This window comes from Diceros bicornis, chromosome 5, assembly GCF_020826845.1.
Source record: "Diceros bicornis minor isolate mBicDic1 chromosome 5, mDicBic1.mat.cur, whole genome shotgun sequence".
NCBI classification, from domain to species: Eukaryota; Metazoa; Chordata; class Mammalia; order Perissodactyla; family Rhinocerotidae; genus Diceros; species Diceros bicornis.
In genome coordinates this window covers 33381405-33404137 of record NC_080744.1, presented here as the reverse complement: position 1 = coordinate 33404137, position 22733 = coordinate 33381405, and the positions used below count along the sequence as shown (strand labels likewise).

The following is a 22733-nucleotide window of genomic DNA, read 5'->3' as shown; positions in this document are numbered from 1 at the left end:
TCTCAGTGGAGCTGGTGAATGTCGAGAATCAGTAAGCTGATAAAGCCATTTTGTGAATAGCAAGAATCTTGTGCAATAAATTGGAGACTAACAGGATAATATATTAATTACAGTATTTTGCCATTACCTCACCTGTCATTTCTAGAATCCTCAGGATGGTTTTAGCCGACTGAAACGATGGATTATGATTGGTGATCATCACCAGTTACCTCCAGTCATTAAGAACATGGCTTTTCAGAAGTATTCAAACATGGAGCAATCTCTCTTCACTCGCTTTGTCCGGGTTGGAGTTCCTACTGTGGATCTTGATGCCCAAGGGAGAGCCAGAGCAAGGTAGAGGAGACGAGGGGGAGAATTACTCCTGTTTAAGGATGTTAGTTCCGTGACCCAAGTATTTGATAACGTCTTCTGTATAGACTCGTAGCATGCCCTCCTATCCGGGAACTTGCCATCTACATATGTGAAAGCACGCTTATTGCCTTCACTTTATTCACTGAGATTAATTTAAGTGACTTAAAAACTAAGGGCTTCTTTTCACTGTCCCTTCCCCTTTCTTCTTGCCGCCAAAAGATATACAGTTAATGTCATTTTGAAATGTGAAGCAAAAGGTGAACAAGAGGAGAACACACCAATCCTTACTCATTTCATAAGGTGTCCAGGCCCCATCTTATAGTTACCTCAAAGTTTTCCTCAATTTACAGACTCTTGCCTGATTTTTTAAATTTAAGGAGGACAGATAGCATTTACCTCAGAGAACACAATGGAGCTATCATTTCTCTAATAGCATCAGTCTTCTGGTTTGGTTACTTGAAGTAGGGAGGCAAAGGTTGAAAAAGCATTATTGCTAAAAAGATGAACACAAAATGGGTAACATGAAAATTAAAAGGAAGAGCGTAGTTCCTTAGAACCCCCCTATGTATATTAAAAGGGATTTTACGTTGCTAATATTTCCTGTTTGGGGGGATTTGTCTTGGGAAAGCCTGTGCAACCTCTACAATTGGCGATACAAGAATCTGGGAAACTTACCGCATGTGCAGCTCTTGCCGGAGTTCAGTACCGCGAATGCTGGCTTGCTCTATGACTTCCAGCTCATTAATGTGGAAGATTTCCAGGGCGTGGGAGAGTCTGAACCTAATCCTTACTTTTATCAGGTAAGAAATAACGTGAAACCTCTATGTTTATTTTGCATTTTTCTGACTGAATTACTGCGTAAATCAGTGATTCTGAGCCATTTGGCTAGCCATTGAATAAAGGAAAGGTAGATCCCCGCTTCACACACAACACAAAAAATTCAGTTTCAGATAGATTAAAGATATATACATCAAAGAAAAGAAACTATAGGCATAATAGAAAGAAGAAAACATTGATCAATTTATAATGTTGGAGAAAGGTCTTTTTAAGCTCGTTACAAAAAGCAAAAATCATAAAAATAGTGATTGATTTGAGTGATTAGTGATTAAATAAGTAGTGATTATTTTCAACATTTAACAAATAACGAGTTAAAGTTTGAATGTGTCTGAACTCTTATAAATCACTTTTTTAAAAAAATCAGTACCCTGGGGCTGGCCTGGTGGCGTAGCGGTTAAGTGCTCGCACTCGGCTGGCGCCCGGGGGTTCGGATCCCGGCTGCGCGCCAATGCACTTGTCAAGCCATGCTGTGGCGGCGTCCCATATAAAGTAGAGGAAGATGGGCACAGTTGTTAGCTCAGGGCCAGTCTTCCTCAGCAAAAATAGGAGGATTGCCAACAGATGTTAGCTCAGGGCCAATCTTCCTCAAACAAACAAACAAAAAAAATCAGTGCCCCGACAGAAAAATGCAATAAGGACAAGAATATGCAATTCACAAAAAGAGATATAGATTTATAGCAAATATAAATCACTGGAACATATTTTCATTTACGATAATACTCTATTTGGGTAGTTTTGGGGAAATTCGATACTCATGCAATGCTAGTAGGAAAGTAATTTGGTGGACAAATTGTCAGAATGACTTAAAAGCAATGTTCTCACTTCTAGGAATTTATCCTAAAAAAAAAAATTGGACAAATTTGTAAAGACTTATTTGCTAAAATGTTGATCACATCTTTTTATTTTACTGCAAATTATTTTGGAAATGAGAAATAACCCAATTACTTATCAGTATTGATTAATTACATTATTACCTATTCCATATAATGAAATATTGAGTAGCCACTAAGAATGATAGGGAAAATGTTTATGCCATATTAAATGATAAAAATCAAGTTGCAAAGTGTATCTATAGTGTCCCACTTTATTTTTCAAAAGAAACAACAAAACATGCAAAAAGAAATATATACAGATAATCTATACAAAAAGATCTGGCAGCGTATACACTAAAAGATTTGTTATTTTATCTATATTAGAGCTGAGGCTTATTGATAAATGTAGTTTGCTATTGATAAAGAAAATGGAAAAATTTACACAATCATGTGGCTTCTTTTCCCTCCTGTGTTCTAAAGAACTAGAGAATTTAAATGAAGAGATAACTCAAGCTGTGTGAGAGTCACCAAGTGTCACCAGAATACAAATGATTTTTCTGAAGGTCTTCCTGTAATTTTCGTATTGCCTTTACATGAAATCCAGCTACTTGTCTTTCTCTTTTGATTTTCATGATGTGTTTATGTTCTCATTTTACTTTCTTCTCTCATTTATTACTTTCAGTTTAGTCTCTACTGGACTGAATTGCCTCATGTATGCTTTCTCACTTTCACGTTAAGTTAAGCATTGGTTTTAAGCCCCTTCCTACCAGTCTTTAAACAGAATCTTTAACATGACAGTACGCCAGACTACGCAATTTGAGGCCGCATCCTCTTCCCACATTAAGTGGTCTGGTAAATGTGGCAGCCATCGGTAAGAGTACAAATAGAAAACACATAAAAAATACTAAGAAGTATGAGGAAGAAGAAAACACATTGTGTAAAAATTGGGAGTTAGCTACAGTACTGTTAGATGTATATGCTATTAGACTGGATTTTCTGCTGACTTCTGAGATAGTTGCCTTGCTCCTTTATGTTAATATTTCTTTCCATAACTATAGTTGCAGTACACTGTAGTAGAATATTATTGACCTATATTGTGACTGTTGTGGTCCCAGAAATATTAAGCCTTTAAATACATAGCTTTTATTTTAAGATTGTTCTGTATATTGCAAATGTATTGCAAATGTCAAAGGGAAATAATTACCAGAAATTATTCTATTTTTATTTATCAGTGTTAACCTAGGATAAGGTTATTTCTCAGTTTTATGAAAGGTGTTCACTTGTCCGAGTTATTATTACCTCTTCATTTCTTGAGGTGTGATAAATGAACAAATTGTGCTGTTTTCTCTATAAAATTGAAACAAAAAGAAATAAATGCACAATCTGATTATGTTTGCATTACAGAATCTTGGAGAGGCAGAATATGTAGTGGCACTTTTTATGTACATGTGTTTACTTGGTTACCCTGCTGATAAGATCAGTATTCTAACAACATATAATGGACAAAAGCATCTTATTCGTGACATCATCAACAGACGGTGTGGGAGCAACCCATTGATTGGAAGACCAAATAAGGTAATTTTATGAATATAATATGTTCTCTTATTCTTGATGGTGGCAAGATGGAAAGATTTATATTTATTATAGGTTATTTATATTGTTCTACTTTGTCTCTTTCCTATCTCTCTTTAAGATGTTAAGAAAATGAAATAAAAGGAACTACAAATAATTCTCTGGCAATCCTATGTGACAGTGTTACCGGTTTGCTATGAACTTCTGTCTCAGCTACCATGTTGAAGATTTTTGTTGATAGTAATCAGAAATAAATGTTTCTAAAACCTTGTTGGTAAAATTATGGATAACAAAATTACATTATTTATGTACTGTTATAGTAGAAATAGGAATTGTAGCATTTTTTGTTTTGTTTTGTAAAGGAATAATTTGTGCCACCTCTTATTGGCTATGTGTAGAGGAGTGTTTTTTCTTGAGGATAAAGGAAAATTGTAAAGTACATTCAGACCTTAGGATTATGTTTTTTATACTTTTTTTACTTTTTATGCGATATGATGGAGTAATATCAAATAAAAATGAAGATGCTTTATCTTATCAATAAAAAGTTGAAAAATTAGAAAGAATAACAAAACATAAATATAATATTAGTAATGATGAAATTAGGACTTTGGTTGTGAACACAACTGAATAAAAGCTTTTTCACCTTTTCTTGGAAATCATCTAAAAGTAAGAGGAAAATGGGAGGAGGTGAAGATAAACTCCATTTTTAATGAGATGACAGAGATCAGGTGGCTAAGATCAGGAAGAAGATGTGGGAAGAAGAGAATTTAGGGGACCAGTCTTGAAAGTGCCAGCAAAAACACACTTTCTGAAGGTGAGGGGCATACTTGGATGTATAGGAGCCACGTCCCTATTATTGAACAATGGATGTGGGAACTGGGGTGAGCAGAAGCCTTCCTGGTCCCAGATAGGTTCAAAGAAGCCTACAGGTGAGCTATATTTGCAAAAAATAGACTGTCTCTATAGTATCAGAGGAAAAGAGAACCTTCTGTGGTGAAAACCATCCAGCCTTTAGAAAACAGTCCTGCTCACTCCAGCCTAATCTCTTGCACGTAGCTAATCTAAGAAAACCCACTCATTCAATGATGCAATAGTGGGGAAAAGGAAACTAGCACAAGCTCAATTTATATAGGAAAAAATGAGGGAAAGAGCATCAAAACATACTAATTGACAAGATACATGCTCCAGAAAACATGTTGGCCTGAAACATGAAAATTTTGAATACACATTTGGCTATGAATTTTACAATACTTAATAAAGTAACCATTTCTGTGAGGGAAGAGTACAAAGCAGAGAAATTGAAGAACTCAGGAAGAGATGAAATGTGAACTGGAAGAAAATAAAACAAAATCATGGAAATGGAGACAAAATTGGAAGGAATACGGTGAGGAATAGATGCTGTAGAACACTCTGTAAGGGATATACAGAGTGCAAATGAAAAACTAATAACTTTGAAATATAGAAAGTTTAGAAATAGAAGGACCTCAGTATCTGAATCCCTTTATTTATAAGTAATAGAAAAACTTAACTCAAAGAATAAGGAAAGTTACTCTCTCTCGTAACGAGAAGATGAAAGGAGAGTGGCTCCAGGGTTGGGTTACAGTGTGACTCAAGGATGTCCTCAGGAACCAAGGCTCATGTCATCCTTCTGCTCTGCCATCCTCAGTATGTGAGCTCAGTTCTCAGACAAGCTCTCCATATGGTCAGGATGGCAACAGAATTTCCAGATATAACGTCCACACATAACAGCAAAGGACTTGATATCTAGAATATAAGCACTATAGAAGTCATTGTTTAATAAAGACAACCCAGTACAAAATTGGCAAATGAATTGAACAGATGCTTCAACAAGAAGACATATGAATAGTCAATAAGCACATGAAAAATACTTACCATCATTAGTTGTCAGGGAAATGCAAATTAAAACTACATTGAGGTACCACTACACCCCCAATAGAATGGCTAAAATTATAAAGATTGACAGTATACCAAGTGTTGGCAAGATGTGGAGCAACGGGAACTCTGGAACTGGACCATTGCTGGCGAATATATAAAGTGGTACAGCAACTTTGGAAAACAGTTTTGCAGTTCTTTGTAAAGTTAAACATACATTTACCATACAGCTCAGCAGTTTCACTCCTAGATATTTATCCAAGAGCAATGAAAGCATATGTACACAAAAATATTTATACATGAATATTCATTGCAATTTTATTCAAAATAGCCCCAAACTAGAGACAACCCAAATGCCATGAACAAGTGAATGGATAAACAAATTGTGATATATCTGTTCAGTGGAATACTATTCAACAGTAAAAAGGTATGAACTTCTTCTGTACACAACACATGGATGAATCTCAAAATCATTATGCTGAGTGAAAGAAACCAGACAAAAAAGAATTGAAACTTTATGATTCCATTTTTATGGACTTCTAGAACTGGCAAAAAATAATCTATAGTGACAGAAAGCAGATTAGTGGTTGCCTAGGGCTGGGAGATATAGGTTTGATGACAAAGGGGCCTGAGGTGATGGAAATTTTGATTGTGGTGGTGGTTATATGGGAGTATATATTGTCAACATTTATAAAATTATACACTTAAAATGAGTGCCTTATATTGTATGTAAATTATACCTCTGTGGAGTTGATATAAAAGAAATGTTTTGTCAACTTCCTAAAGGTAGAGACCATGAATTATAGTTTGTACAGGATAAGCATTTAAACTTTTTGTTGAATTAATGATAAATGCCTGGGTGCTGTTATTAGACTAAGACCTTCCTGAACTTCCTTATTTATACATCTATTTTCACTGAACAAAAAGTACTATGAAGATTCCTTGTTTATTTTTTGATAGAGGAATGCTATTGATGAGGACTAGGACTATGTTAAACAGTAAGTGAACATCCTAAGTTATATTACTGGGCGTCAAACTGGGATACCAGCTAGTAAACTAAACACAGTCCTGCTTTCGTGGAGTTGAGTAGTCTCGTAGGGGAAGACTGTTAATTCCACAGATAGTTATTTGGTTATCAGCAGAGGTAAATATGAGTACTATCAGTGTGAATAACAAAGGGACTTAGCCTGATCTGGTTACCGTGGTTTATTTCATAGTGTTCGTTAACTTGTTTCAATTCCAAGTATGTAGTCATGTTTCTTTTAGGATTGATTATTTTAAGGGTAAGATTTTTATTTCTAGCACATTATTTAAATAATCTCTCTAGAGTCTTATTGTTGTGCTTTTGAAAATCTACCATATTTCCCATTTTTATTCCTAGGTGACAACTGTTGACAGATTTCAAGGTCAACAGAATGATTATATTCTTCTTTCTCTAGTACGAACCAGGGCTGTGGGCCATCTGAGGTATGTAAGGAAAAACATTCATAGTATTACTGAATTATCTCTATGTTTGTGGCTAAGTAGTTTTAAATTTTTTAAGTTTAGAGTATAATTAATTGTTATGGCAACTTTTGGTGCTTTTTGTTGGAATGTAACAATATCAGATTCTATGTATAGTTAACCATTGCTTCTAAATTTTTTGAATCTTAAATGTTTTGGTAATTTTGACTTTTGTACTCTTTAGTAACATTCAGAGATAGCATTTTATCATAAAATCTTAATATATTTATCCTATATCTGTTGGAAACTTAAAGTCAGAGATTAAAGGAAGTAAAGTGGTAAAAAGTATCTTCAGGATGAATTTTTTACTGCATAGGATTTCTGACTTTTTCCCACACAGTCTTTCAGCTTCAGTGTTAGAGGATAAAGGAAGCATTTGTTCTCCCAGGATTAAGAATTGTCAAAACAAACAATAACCTATTTTTATCATTTATTGTGATGTATTTATATGCTAGAGATTTATGAGAATAATATCTTCGTATTACAAAGCAGCCGTTTAGTTTTACATAAACCTTCATCACATATGACTCACTTAGCAAAACTATAGGGAGAGTTCATTTTATTGTTTTATTTGGTGGCTATAAAAAGAAAATTCTCAGAGCTCTTATAATGTTGTCATTAAGTCAAGATCTATTTGGAGCTTAGCCCAGTGATCAGGTTCCATTAGACTGATAACTTTTATGTAAGAGTAAGCAAAGACGTAATGTTTCAAAAAATTGTTTGAAGACTATAGCGTTCTAAAATAGTTTATTTTTGTGTATTTATTTGTGTCAAGCATGTATTCAGAGACGAACTTTTCTAAAAAGCAGTTCTTTTTCCACATTGAGATTTATAGTTGCTGTCCGAATGGGGCGTCATTATGATTTACATAATTAAAATCTCTCAGAAACTCACAATATGAATACATGCTTCCTCCCCTCCGGACCTTTTTGCTTACTCTGTAGTGCTTTGTCTTTTTCAGATTCCCATGAGTTTAGTTCTGTGCTATTCTTTGTCTGACTTTTATGGAAACTTAAAAAAAAAGATGGTGATGATAAAATGCTTATAAATGAAGAGTTAAAGAAGAACCTTTGTTCTTGTTGTTGTCTTACATACCAAAATTTTCTAAGCAAAAATAACCTTTATCCAAATAAATCAATCTTTGTATTTGCTAAAATTTGCTTTTGAAAGTCCAGCTTCTTTGTGAGGAGGGGATGCTGGTTACGGTGCTGGTGTTGTTAAAGCATACAGGGGAAATGTCAGTTTAACTATTATTTATGCTTCCAATTACCCAGATGTCTTAGGCATCTTAGCTAGAATTTTATCAAACTCTTTATAGAATATTTTGGTTTGTAGAGATAATCTTTCATATCTTTCCTTTTCTAAGCAGGAAATTATTTTGTTTTTCAAGTTTCAAGAGACCAAGGAAACCTACTTCTTTCCATATTTCCCTTTTTAATAATAGCTTTATTGAGATATGATTCTCATACTAGACAATTCACATACTTTAAGTGTACAATGCAATGATTTTTAGTATATTCATAGAGTTATGCAGCTATCTTCACAATTTTAGAACACTTTCATCACCCCAACAGGAAACTCTACTTACCAGCAGTCACTCCCCGACCTCTCCCCACAGACCTTGGCAACACTGTTCTACTTTCTGTCTTTGTAGATTTGCATATTCTAGACTTGTATAAATGGAATTGCTTGGCATAATGTGTTCAAGGTTCATCCACGTTGTAGCATGTTATCAGTACTTCATTCCTTTTTGTTGCTGAATAATATTTATTTCATATTATGAATAATGCTGCTATGAACATTCATGCACAAGTTTTTGTGTGGACATATATTTTCCTTTCTCTTGGGTGTAGACCTAGGAGTGGAATTGGTGGGTCATATGGTAACTCTATGTTTAACCCTTTAAGGAACTGCTAAACTGTTTTCCAAGTGCCTGCCATATTCCTTTTACCCACATCTTTTTTCATTCAGGGTAGACTAATCAGGTGATTGTGTAGGAGGCAGACTATTTAGCTTTAGTTCCAGAGACCTGTTTTGGGACACTGTGGAGCTATTTGGAAGCCAGAGTAGTGAGACATTTCTAGTCCCTTTTCCAATATTCATTGTTCTTGTCGCCACCTGATTTGAATAGTCCAGGTACCAGTAGAAACGCTTGTGACTTGTTCAGAGTGAAGCAGTGAAACTGTAACTTTGCTGTGTTGTTTCCTCATAGAGGTTCTATCAGAGTGATGGCTTGTTGTTTAACAATGCTGTTTCTGTCTAGCCATCTTCTGGGGACTGTGAAAGAAGGTGGTAATACCCTTTGCCCTGGGTTCAAGACACAGCTCCAAGGAACCTTGTCTACTCATGCTGCCACCCTTTACTTTTTTGCCTGGTAGTTTGTTATGTTTATAGTGTTTGGTGGTTCATTTAACAAATATTTTCAGATCTATCTATTATTTGGCAGTGTGCTGGTTTCTTGACATATAGTAGTAAATCTAACATTCATATCGCCACCCTCTTGTTGCATAGAGTCCAGTGGGGGAGACATTAAACATATCCTTGGAAGATACCGACATTTGAGTCTGCAGAAGATTTTAGTCCAGCTCTCCTCATGTACAGTGGAGATCTGGCTTGGAAAGTGACCTCACTGCACGGTAGCACCGAGGACTAGGAAAAGTTTCCTCAGAGGAACCGGTTCACTGTCACTGCAGTAACACTGTATCTGTGTTCTGCCTAGAGATAGAACCTTCTGGATTTGAAGGGGAGAAGTGAGCATTATAATACAGTGATTACCATGAAAACCACAGTTTAGATTGCCTCTTTCCACCACCCACCCCTTTTTTCCCTGACAACATTGTTTTAACAATAATTTCCTTTATAATATTTGTGTGAGAACTCATGGTAAGTATTTCTAGCATTGTACATCCAATTACCAGCGTTGGAACCACCCACCTATAGTATGACCCCTTGGGTTCTGAGGAAATGTGGAGAAAATAAAAAACAATTTGGCTTGCAGTAACCTAGAAGATAATATTTCCTTCATGAATCCAGTGTGTTACAAATGTAGAAATTCCTCAAAAAGCTACTGCAAAGGGGTATGTTTTCTCCTTCTACCTAAATGAATATATCTTCGTTTTTTGGAGGAGGAGATCTACCACCCCCACACACACACACACGAACATGAATGATATGTACTCATGTTGCACAGTACCTCCTGAAACAGGTAACTAGGTACCTATCAAGGTCATAAAACACCATAGAAAATTAGGCTGACTTAGAGATATTCTGCAAATATCTTGCATTATGCGGAGACAAAGAAAAGCCATTCGATAAATACTCTTAATTCCTGGTTCTCTGGTCATTATATGATCTTTGTAACATTTCTTTCAGGGCTTAGGGCTGATTTTATCAGACTATTATTATTCACATTTTTGTAGAATACTCACAAATTTAAAGAGCATCTAAGAGCATCTCAAGAAAATAAACTGTCCTCTGTATTTGAAACCAAAATTATCTTTTCTCACTAAAACACATCCTCACTAATAGTGAGGTGAAATTAGATTTAATATATAGCCCTTCTTTTACAAATTATTTGATTCAAATAAAGTTTTAAAAAAGTATATTCTTTTTTAAAAGATAAAGAAAACTGACATAATTCATCAGATAGTGAGCTACATGTATAGTTGTATCATTCATTTTAGCCATTTTTATTACTGTTTATGTGAACGTTGAGTACTTATTATAGGCCAGGCATTGAACCTAGATACTAGAATAAATACGTGAGTAAGCTGTGGTATTATTATGTTATATTATGTTATATCATCATGCTATGTTTCTGTGTGTATTTGTAATTATTATTATAAATAAGTATAAAACAGTGTGGTAAGAATTATCTAGAAGTAAAATTTGACCTTGACAGAGCCTGGGAACTTGGTAGGTGAAGAAGTAGAGGAAGAGTTGGTTCAGATTGACTCAGCTGTGGTGACTGACAACTGAACTGTACCATAATACTGATGTAACTACTTAGTTAGACCTTTTTAATCAGCACATTGGTTATTTTGTGATTTCCCCTCTCCCCAACCCCAAAAAAAACCATCGAAGTTCGTAATAAAACATTCACTTTTTACTTGGTTTACTAGTCACATAACATTGATTAACTTAATGTTTACTCTATTAAACATTTAAGAAGCCTAACTTTTTATTGCTGCAGCTTAACAGGAATATTTAGTGGAATATGTTAAAAAAAAAAAAAAAGCTGTTTAAATGTTATTAATCTTGATGTATGTTAATTAATTTTATTTGTTTCCCAAAGGGATGTCCGTCGCTTAGTGGTGGCCATGTCTAGAGCCAGACTTGGACTTTATATCTTCGCCAGAGTATCCCTCTTCCAAAACTGTTTTGAACTAACTCCAGCTTTCAGCCAGCTCACGGCCCGCCCACTTCATTTGCATATAATTCCAACAGAGCCTTTCCCAACCAGTAGAAAGGTAGGACTTCTTTCTTCATTGTATAGCAGCATTCTTTTAACAGATGGCCATGTTAGCTGGAAACATCATCACATAGATCATCCAGTCACTGGGTTAGAGTACTCCTTACACTAGGGAACTGAATTAGATTTTCTCTATAAAAATAGTGCCAACTATTATATAAAAAATATGCCAAAATTTATTGAGTACTCACCATGTATCAGGCACCTAGCTCTTTACACACATTATCTCATTTCATCTCAGTTACAGTCCTGTTCAGTAGGTATTCTTACTAACTCCATTTTACATATGAGGAAACTGAGGATTAGAGAAGTTAAGTAGTTTGGCCACGCTTCTAATAGATGGAGAATCCGAGATTTGAAAACCCAGGCAGGCTGACTCCCAAGTCCATGTTAATAATCATTGTACTATACTGCCTCTCTTCAGTTTTGTAAGGAGAACTTAGCTAATTACTTGATAACAGCAATAAAGGGTTTAGCTCTTGGAGAACCCTTAAGAAGCTTACATTCTGGGGGGATGTAGGAGGGGCAGCACATACGCCTAACAAAAGACATACTCAGAGAAGTGCCACTCCTCCTCATCTCTGCTCCCCTTGTCCTATCTCCTTCTTTTCCCCTTTCCCTCCCCCCCCAATAGGTAACCTATCACTTTAGTTTCCAATTTATCCTTCATATATTCCGTTTGCACACAGGAGCAGATACTTGTTTATTCTCTTATATTGTTTTCTTTTTTACATGAAGGTTAGCATACTATAGACTTTGGGGGAGTCTGCTTTTTTCATTTAATGAAATGCCTTGGAGGTCCATTGGATTTTCAGTAAAACTGTTTTAAATGTTTTTTAGAAAAGCCAAGAATAAATTCTGTGTATTTGTTTTATAATAATGCTTAGTACTTTTTTTTTTAACTGCGTTTTTTTTTTAAAGAAATGCTGCTGTGGAGGAATAGGAAGAAAAGGATGGAGAAATATGATGGGGTGGGATCATGTAGCTTTGAGTGTCAGGCTGTAAAGTCTGGACACAATCCTATAGCCCTGAGGTTCTTGGTCTTTTGTGGGCTGATTATTAAACAGGGAGATTCCTGTCTGGGGCAGGGCCTAGATGGCCTCAGGTTTAACAGTCCCCAGGTGCTTCCTATCCCAGGGCTGCAGGGACACACCTGGAAAAACCTGGCGAGCAGGTCAGGCAATACCAATGAACAGAAGGCTTAGAAACCCGTACCTTACGCAAACACGCCAACACCGTGGATTCAAGCCCTGGGGGGCTCAGAGCATCTCTCCATCCTCTGCTCAAGAGATAACGTAGGGGGCAGTGAGGGCTGAGCAGCTAGTACTGCATCTCAGAAGAGGCAACTCCCAGCAAAGCCACCAGAAAATAAGCAAACAAATGAAAACAAAACAAACAAAAACCTTCCATGTTTTGAAGGCAATATTTCATAGTTGTCAAACGGCATGGCAGTCTTTGCCCACAGAAGTTGTGACCGTTGCAGAGAATGACCATTCTCAAAAGAACACCTGTACATGCAATACTACCATTCTGCTTAATTCTGACGAATGCTGTTTAATGTACTAAATATTTCTAACTTTATGTGCTTTAAATAATTTGTCACATTAAGGTAAAATCCTTTTTCTTCATATAAGTTTCTTACCTTTATGGTTTTCTGAATTGCTCCTACAGTAAGAAAGGGTGAAACTTTATAAACATTTTATAATTGACTATAAATAGGAAAGTTGCTAACTTTATTCTAGGATGGTTGAGGAAGAAGTGCAAATTTTATATTTTCTTCATTTGCTTTCTGAGTTTACCTACACTGATAGAGCAGTGTTTCTCAGAAGTTGTCAGAAACTACTCCATTAGCATCGCCTCATCCTGTCTCAGACCTACTGACTCTAAATCTCTGGATGCTAGAGCCCAGGTCTCTGCGATTTAACTCTTTTCCCCCAGATGGTTCTGATAGATACCACAAAGTTCACACTTTAGGTTACTATTTACCAACATTTTTGACCATACACTTTATTAGTAAAAGAACCTGTTGAATATTTACCCTCATGACTAACAGTCCATATGTTGTTAACTTCTTATTGTGAACAGTCCATATGTGTTAACAACTTCTTTTTTAGGAAAACGTAAATAGGAAGAATTGTTTTAATATTTTCTTTTTGAATGATCTTGAGAATTGCCTTTGGAGCATACACAGTATTAGAGACCACTACTTTAACCATGTTGATTTTTCTCTCTAGTCAAATAATTGCTTATTTCTTATTATTCCATGTTAGCTAGTAGACCAAAACTCATATTTTACTTACCAGCCGGAAATTGTATTAACAGCTAGTGACTCTTAGCTCTCTCCTAGTCTCTACATTTTTTAAATTTAAAGTGAATCACTCCTCTTCATGAATTCCTTAGTGGAATTCATGTTTATGTTCTCATTCATGTTCACACTTACGTGTTTATGCTCTCCAAACCCTAATAGTGCTTATACATAAGATGGAGACATGGGTTTCTATTGGAATGTTAGCTTTTAGCGTTTTTCACTCTAAACTTTCTTTTTGCCTTTTTCTAGAATGGAGAGAGACCATCTCATGAAGTACAGATAATAAAGAATATGCCTCAGATGGCAAACTTTGTGTACAACATGTACATGCACTTGATACAGACTACACATCATTATCATCAGGTGAGTTTTCTCAAAACTGACTCTCAGTTTTCTTGCTATAGAAAGCATCTTCTTTGTTGCAGAATAAATCTTTAAAGTACTTGATTCCTTGTGGGAAACCAGCTAAACGAAAGTAGGTTGTTATTATTCATGTGACATCCATACTTTTACATCTTTATGTAGGTATAATTTGGCATATAATAAATTCCACATATTTAAAGTATACAATGTGCTATGTTCTGACAAATGTATGTGCCTGTGAAGCCATCACCACAATCAAGGTAATGAACATATCCATTATCCCTAAAAGTGTCCTCATGCCCCTTGGTAATCCCTCTTATCCTTCACCAATCCCTTTCCCACCTTCTCCAGGCAACGAGGCATCTGCTTTCTGTCACTCTAGATTAGTCTCCATTTTCTAGACTTTTATGTAAATAGACTTATACAGCATGTACTCTTGTTTTTTTTAGCTATTATACAGTATAATTATTTCAAGATTCATTCATGTTTTTGCCTGATTAGTAGTTCTTTCCTTTTATTACTGAATAGTATTCCATTGTATGGATGTACCAAGTTTACCCATTTACATCTTGATGGACATTTGGGGTTATTTCCAATTTTGGCTATTACAAATAAACCTGCTGTGAACATTCTTGTACAAGTCTTTGTACTTGGTTTTGAGTACATTTCTAGGAGCAGAATGGCTGGATGATATAGAAAGTGTGTGTTCAAGTTTTTAGGAAACTGTCAACCTGTTTTACAAAGTGGTTGTACATTTTTATTCCCACCAGCAATGTATGAGATCTGTAGTTGCTTTACATCCTCACCCACACTCGTTATAGTTGGTCTTTTTTATTTTATCCATTCCGGTAGATATATAGTGGTTTTAATTTGCATTTCCCTAATGACTAATGATATTGAGCATCTTTTCATGTGGTTGTTTGCCATGTGTATATCTTCTTTGAAGATATGTCTATTCAGGTCTCCTGCTCATTTTTTAAATTGGGTTGTTTTATTATTATTGAGGTTTGAGAGTTTTAAAATTTATTCTGACTATGATTCTCTTATCAGATATGTGTTTTATGAATATTTTCTCCTAATCTTTGACTTGTTTTTTCATTTTTAAGTGTCTCAAAGAACAGAAGTTTTAAATTTTGATGAATTTCAGTGTATCAAGTTGTTCTTTTATGATTCATGCTTTTTATGTCCTAAAAGAACAGTCTAACCCAAAGTTACAGATTTTTTCGGATATTTTCTTCCAGAAGTTTTATAGTTTTAGGTTTGCAGTTAGAGGTATGATACATTTTGAGTTAATTTTTTTATATAGTGCAGTGTAGGCTTGAGTTCTGTTTATTTGCATGTGGATATCTGATTGTTTCAGCACCATTTCCTGAGTAGACTATTTTTTCCTCTGTTCAGTTGCCTTGTCATCTTAGTCAAAAATCAGTTGGCCACATACGTTAGTGTCTGTTTCTGGGCTTTCTGTTCTCTTCTGTTGATCTGTGTATCTGCCTTTTGCCATTACCACAGTACCTTTATTAGAGTTGCTTTATAGTAAATCTTGAAGTTAGATAATGCGAGTCCTTTAGTTTTGTTCTTTTTCAAAATTATTTTGGCTATTCTAGTTCCTTGCTTTTCTATATACATTTTAGAATCAGCTTGTCGATTTCTACCCCTAAAAAAGCATGCTCGGATTTTAATTAGGATATTTTGAGAAGTAGGATTGCTTAGGATCAATTTGGGGAGATTAACATCTTAACATTGTGGAGACTTCCATGAATATCTCTCTCTTTCCATTTATTTAGGTCTTTGAATTCTCTCATCAGTGTTTGGCAGTTTTCAGCATACAGCCCTTACTCATATGTTGTTAGTTTCATTGCTAATTATTTAATATTTTTTGATATTATTATAAATGGTACTTTTAAAATTTTTCAGTTTCCAACAAGAGAAACAGAGTCCCTGGGGAGAGAAGTCAAGCCTTAGCTCCGACTGCCATGGGGTAAAGGGAAGGCTCAGCATGTCAAACCTCCCCAGTGTTCTGGTTGGGTGGGACATAAGCCTCTACCTGCGGCTCCCTCCCTGCCGTGGCTTTGTCTCAAGGCGTGGTTCCGCTCCACCCCGCATAGGGCTCCTTGATTGAAGCTGGCACTTTTCTTGAGTTGGTGTGTCGATCCATCCTAATCAGCCACTGTTTTTCCTAAGTGTTACAGCAAATTCCTTTACTAAAAAATCCGATAGGTATTCATATTGTTTTCCTCTCTGAAGATTTAGTATATACTTTGAGCATTATTTTGTGATAACTGTGTAGGCATATTCCTTGCAAGTCAGCAAAACCTAGGCCATTGTCATCAGAGCTTTTTTGTCTGTAATATAAAATGGCCAGCAGTGTTTTGAATAACTCTAGGGTGAATAGTATCTATTTGGAAGATAATGTTAATGTGAGAGCTTGGCTTTGTAAACCAGTGTTTTTTCAGTTGAGTTCATACCAATAATTTTCTTTTTTTCATTAGACTCTATTACAGCTACCACCTGCTATGGTAGAAGAAGGTGAGGAAGTTCAAAGTCAGGAAACAGAATTGGAAGCAGAAGAAGAGGCCATGCCTGTTCAACCTGACGTACCCAGTCTAACAGATGCCAGCTCTAGTCAAGAAACCTCGGCCTCGCAGACTGAGACCGCCCCCAGTCAGACTGAGACCACCCCCAATCAGACAGGAGCTGGGTCCAATCCAGAAACCATCTCTGCTCTATCTGAGACCACTGCTACTGTAGCGGGACCTGAGGCTGCACCCACAGAGGCTAACACCCCTCAAGATGCCACATCTACCATGGAGGAGACCAAGTAGCCAAACTGTAGCCTTTCTTAGGGAGGACATTTCATTCATAAAGTCTAACTAAAGTTACTTTTTGTATTTTATATTTGCTTCTGCCCTTTTAAAGGTACTAATTAATGTTCAGTCCTATTTTTGTTAACTAATTCCAATGTTTGTCTTCTTGGATATAGTAAAAAATATTCTATGTGTATAAACAACTTCAGTTTCATTTGTTCCATCAGAAGGGCGAATAACCATTCCTTTGATATTTTTCTTATTAACTGAGTGTATCTGTAATCAAACCTACATTAAAAGAATTTTGTATAGAATACACAAGACATACTTCATATCCAAAGAAAAGGACAGAATACACTAGAATTAACCGTAAGTGCCCTTAAGCAAGTGTCCAAATTGGGGAGGAAATAGTTTCTTCTATCATACTATCAGATGCTCAAGTGATGTTCCCTTTTTTTTCCTATCTGTCTTTTCTGTTTCTGTCTTTCTTGATGTAAGGGCATTAATACCTATAAGATAAAGATTTCCCATATCCATCAAAGAGGTTACATGTATTTCCTTCCCCAAAATCTCATAATGTATTAGAATCACCTAGAGTTTCTGTTTCTTCTTGGGGCCACTCCAGACCTAATGAATCAGCATCTCAAGGTTAGGGCCCAAGAATCTGTATTTTAGCAGGTGCTCTGAATGTTTGAGTTGCTGTCAGAGTGGTATAAGATAAGGCTGGTGAGGCTGAGCCAGGATTTGTCATTCAGCTAAGCAAGAAGAATCTGACAAATCCATCTGGGCAGGAAGAAAGATCCAGAGTCTGGGCAGGGAGAGTCAGTGAACTTAGCTCCTGTGTGCAGGTTAGAATTCTCCCAAGGCAGAGGTTCTGAGTTTTCTGCTGTTTAATACTCTTGGTAGATAATCAGCCACACGGAGACCATAAGGTAAAATATGCTCCAAATTTGGGACGGCAAAGATCCTAGGACCTTGCTACTCAAGTGTGGTTTGCAAACCAGCAGCATCAGTGTCTGTTGAAGCTTATTAGGAATGCAGAAGTTTGGACTCTACCCCAGACCTATTAAATCTGAATCTGCATTTCAACCAAGTCCCCAGATGATTCGTATGCACTTTGTAGTTGGAGAAGCACTATACTGAGATTGCTGTGCTCTCCTCACATGTACGAGAGGTAGAATGATGATTCTGTGATGGGGGAATTAACAGTGAGTGTGACTGATGTTTTCTGACAAGGGACTTCTGCTTATAAGGTCCTTGGGCTGATGGCCAGAAAAGAGATGAATGTGTATATGTGGGGAGGGAGAAATTGCCCACTAGTTCTCTCTTCCCCATTTTGACATCTGCTAGATTGGTTAAGGGAAGCATTTCCCCAAAGTATCTCCTCTAGTGCATCTACCCTATAGGCTTGACCACGTCCAAAGAACCTTCAAAGAAATAAGCAAGAACTGCCTACTGCCATTGAAATGCTTCTGATCCTGACATTTTGAAGGAATAATGAATTCATTAGGAAATTAAACCCAGAAGGTCAAGTCAACGATATTTTTGAGTGACTATTGTTTGCTCAGCTCTACCAGGGTATGGTGGATAAGATTCAGACTCTCATCTTACAATGTGGCTTACTGCATCAGAACTCGTGTAAATGTTAGGTGAGGAAGGGGAACGTGAAAGTGATGGGATGACGAGGGGAGTGATACACCGAGGAAACTATACCAGGAAACCTAGGTCTGTGTTATCAGAGTTAGGATTGAGCCAGATAGTCTGTTACATAATTTCTCTGATTATAAGAATTTGAAAGCAGGTGTTGTGGGCATCTGTATGAGGACTAACACAGAATTATTTTTATTTGTGAGTATATAGTATCAGGCTAAGCAAGAGGGAAAGAAGTTTTACTGTATTACTGTCTTTCCTGGAAAAGATTGGTTTTTCTCTCTTTAGTGAATATGAATCATGATACCTGCAACCCAAATAAGCAGTTATGCCACTTGCTCATTAAGTAAACCATTTTCCAAGCACTGTATCAATCACTGCCTAGCTGGGTGACCGTACTTTCTTCTTTGCTGCTTGATTTTCTATCACTCTAACAAAATTTAACTGGAAGATGGATAAGTCCCTTGCCTTTGTCAAAGAAATTTTTAAAAAGATTATGGTGGTAGGATTTGAATTATTTTAAATTGTTTATTCACTGCAAAGGCCAGTAAGTTGCAGGTGAATATTGAATCATGGAATGTTTAAAGGAACTTAAGAGATCGACTCTTATTTTAAATAATGAGGAAACTGAATCAGATAGTCATAACCAGGGTGGCAACTGTGGGAGAGTGGGGTAGAATCCAAGTCTGCAGTCCTATGGCGGTGTTTTGTCTATTTTTTTCTATCAAGCACTCATGAATGATTGCTTCATAAATGCAAGAGTTTTCTATTTAATTTAGGATTCCTACAGACACAGGTACTCAGCCATGTGACCATTTCAGATTAGTGTTCTCCATCCTGTTTTTCATAACTGAATATGTCATGATTTTGGAATCTATTTTTAAAAGCAAACCAAAAAGATGCATGCAAAGAGAATGAGCGTGAAATGAAGCAATTCAAGAATTTAGACCTTTTCTCACAAAATGCTGAGTTAAGAAAGTTCATTACCAGCGATTGAGAATAAATAGCTCCATTGATTGGGCAAATGAACGAGAAGTTCTAAACATTACCAGGTCTCTTGAAATTAGTGTAATGATAAAAATTGAGACGTTTTGCTAGATACTGAAAGAAATGGTATAAATGGGCCATTTATGCTCTTATGTAAAATGAAGGTTTTTATGATCAGGAGACAGCATGATATAAAACCGACTTTGAACTCACCCAGCCTGGCTCAAATTTTAACCTAATTTACTCATCAGCATTTGGTTTGACCTTGGATAAGTTTTATAACCTCTCTAAGCCCCAGTTTTCTTTATGTACAAAATAGGGGAAAGATCTGTTTGTTAATGAGATAATGTGTATGAAAATATCTGGCACCTACGGGCTCAGTAAATACCAGTCCCTCTTTCTCCATTTTTCCTCCAAATCTTTGAGACATTGTAGGATATCACCAACCAATCCTCTGACTTGGGCGCTTAGCCATGCCCCTTATCCAGGGAGCATGGAGGATGATGAAGGGGACATGTCGTGACAGTTGACCTTTGAAGATCAAGGATCAAGTCTACTGATTTGGGAACCTCTGAATCAGTCCATTGTGACACTGAGGATGTCGCTGCTGAAATTAAAATTCTGGTGGAACAGCATAACCAGAGGGAAGACACTAGTCACCATCGTGCTTCTGGGATATTGGTATCTTCTATCAATTCTGAATCCTATACGCCCCTGCCCCCAAATCGTCTGTATTGTTGCATTTATTTAGCTTTGTGCCTTGAATGCACGTTTTCCTTTTTATCTTGCAGCCACTCAAATGCTATTTTTAGCGGTTTCTTCAATTAAAATAAGATTAAAAAGATTTTTGTAAAACGCTAACCCTTTTCCACGAGCCAGAAGAATGGTTAAAGACAAGCAGTGCCTCACTTCCTGTGAAAAATGCTTGGCAGGTAGCCTTTGCAATCACGAAGCAATCATGTTAATAGGTGTTTAAGAATAATGAGCCAGGCATGGAAATGACCACTTGAGACCATTTTTCCTTCATCCATTGGTGCTCTTTAGTGCCCAAGAAGGGGTTTCAATTCAGTGGGATCCAGAAGCTTTGGACCCTTGAGTTTTTCTTCCTAGGGACAACCCTGAGCTCAGTCCCCTGAAGCATGACTTGCAATGCAGCATGGTTACTGCTGACTGACAATGTGCCAGCTTTACTCAGTTAGCTCTCTACCTTTTGGCTTATGCTTATTTCAGTGGCTGCTTAAATTTTGCATTTACATACAAAGATGACTAATCGCATTATTTCTCAGTATGCATTACCGAAAACATTAGTCTTAAAAAATACTCTGAAAAACATACACTGTGGTCAAATAAGTTTGGGGAACACAGTGAATTATTACTCCCCTTTTGCTGAATCACAATGTATTGTTAGCAATTAAAGGTTCTGAGAATTCCTGCTGGAAAGATTCATGTTTGACATTGTTAAATCTAGTATTTCCTGAATTTATTTGACCATAGAACTCTTTTTTTTTTAAATAAGACACCTTTGGAAACTAGCTCCTCAGAACATAGTTTGGGAACCAATATCTTTACAGGAGGATTGAACTTGGTTGCTCCCTTAGCAAATGAAGAGGAGCGTAATACGCCATCCTGAAATATGCCTCTTTGGTGTAAGGATTATTTTGAGTTGAAAGCAACTGAGAAGCAGCAGATGGAGGAAGAACTCTGTCCTCCTGTTTCTGCCTAAAAGCTGGGCATAAATTTTCTTTTGTAAAGGTGTCCCTTCTCTCCTGTCCCAGAGGGAAGGAAAACAACCCTTATCACTGGAAACAGAGATGGCACTGAGATGACTGCATAAACAAACCTTATTAAAATAACCCTCATCTTCCATTAGTTTCCCTTGTATTTACTTTTCCACAATTTACCACACCCAAAAGCTAAAACCCCCTTTTCCTTTGCCTATTTACTTCATAATTTATCACCCTTTGTTAAAATGGTATAGAAGCTTCCAAGCCTAACTGCTTCTTTTGGGTTTTCACTTCTTTTCTGTGTAGCCCCTGTGGAAGTAAAGTTAAAAACATCGATTAAATTTGTGTGCTCTTTCTTCTGTTAATATATCTTTTCTCAGTTTAATTCACAGGCCTCAATCACAGGCACTAAGAAGGTAGAGGTAAAGTTTTTCCTTCCCTACAAAAAAAAAGGCTCTAATATATTTTTTTTCTTTAAGTAACCAGAGGCTGAAGTAACACAGCTGAAGAAGAAACTGGAGGTGAAGTGATGTGTACAAAATGTCATATTGTAATGTAATTTGTTGAGTGTCGTGTGGTATTAATAGCAACATCCTGAAAATGCAAATGAATAAGTTTGATCAATGTTCCATGACATTCCTTCATGTGAGCCTGCTAGGAAAAGGTCACTGAGCATTCTCCGTTTACATTTTAATTTTAGATTCCAGTATTTCACACTAGGCTTTTCTCATTTCTTACCAGGCAGTGAAAGAATAGTTCGTATTTCCAACACATTTTGTTTTCTCAGTTCTTTAAATGTTTGTTGTTTTTAAAAAGTTTAAATGTTTGTTCCCTTAAAAAGTTTGTTTCAGGGCCGGCCTGGTAGCGCAAGTGGTTGGGTGCACGCTCTCCACTGCGGTGGCCCGGGGTTCACTTGTTCGGATCCCAGGCGTGCACCAACGCACCGCTTGGCAGGCCATGCTGTGGCAGCGTCCCATATAAAGTGGAGGAAGATGGCACGGATGTTAGCCCATGGCCAGTCTTCCTCAGCAAAAAAAGAGAAGGATTGGCAGATGTTGGCACAGGGCTGATCTTCCTCACACACACAAAAAAAGTTTGTTTCAAAAAGGGAAAAGAATGGCAATAGAGGTGGGCCAGAATTAATAGAAGAAAATTAAGACAAATATAAAAAATGAAAAATATTTCCCTTCATAAGAATGTTTAGCATAGAGGACCACAATAGTTCCCTTGCATCAGACACATTGAATTCTCTCTTGGTTGATCTCCAGAGATGACTGTCCCCATGACCCCCTTCCTCTCCATCTTTGACTTACATTGTACACTCACCCGACACCTCTTCTTGCAGTAAGTCTAAGTGCAAGAACCTCAGTGGTAGCTGCTTCTCCTTGGGAGATGCCTGGTTTAAGATAAAAAGATCTTTGGAGATACTGATTTTATTGACATTTTTCAAAAAGTCAA

At 36.6% G+C, this 22733-nt stretch overlaps 1 protein-coding gene across 2 annotated transcripts in view; it reads left to right on the top strand.

The window, feature by feature from the left end:
- Positions 1 to 18210, top strand: part of AQR (aquarius intron-binding spliceosomal factor) — a 100702-nt gene extending 82492 nt beyond the window's left edge. Inside the window, exons 28-34 of one of the 2 annotated variants that reach the window (XM_058541169.1) lie at positions 146 to 333; positions 980 to 1151; positions 3405 to 3575; positions 6847 to 6932; positions 11263 to 11437; positions 13997 to 14110; positions 16600 to 18210. In XM_058541169.1, the coding sequence (XP_058397152.1) occupies positions 146 to 333; positions 980 to 1151; positions 3405 to 3575; positions 6847 to 6932; positions 11263 to 11437; positions 13997 to 14110; positions 16600 to 16932 (1239 nt within the window). In that variant the 3' untranslated portion in view covers positions 16933 to 18210. The remainder of the gene's footprint in view (positions 1 to 145; positions 334 to 979; positions 1152 to 3404; positions 3576 to 6846; positions 6933 to 11262; positions 11438 to 13996; positions 14111 to 16599) is intronic. The other variant, XM_058541168.1, reaches the window with a different exon arrangement.
- Positions 18211 to 22733: the final 4523 nt, after the last annotated feature.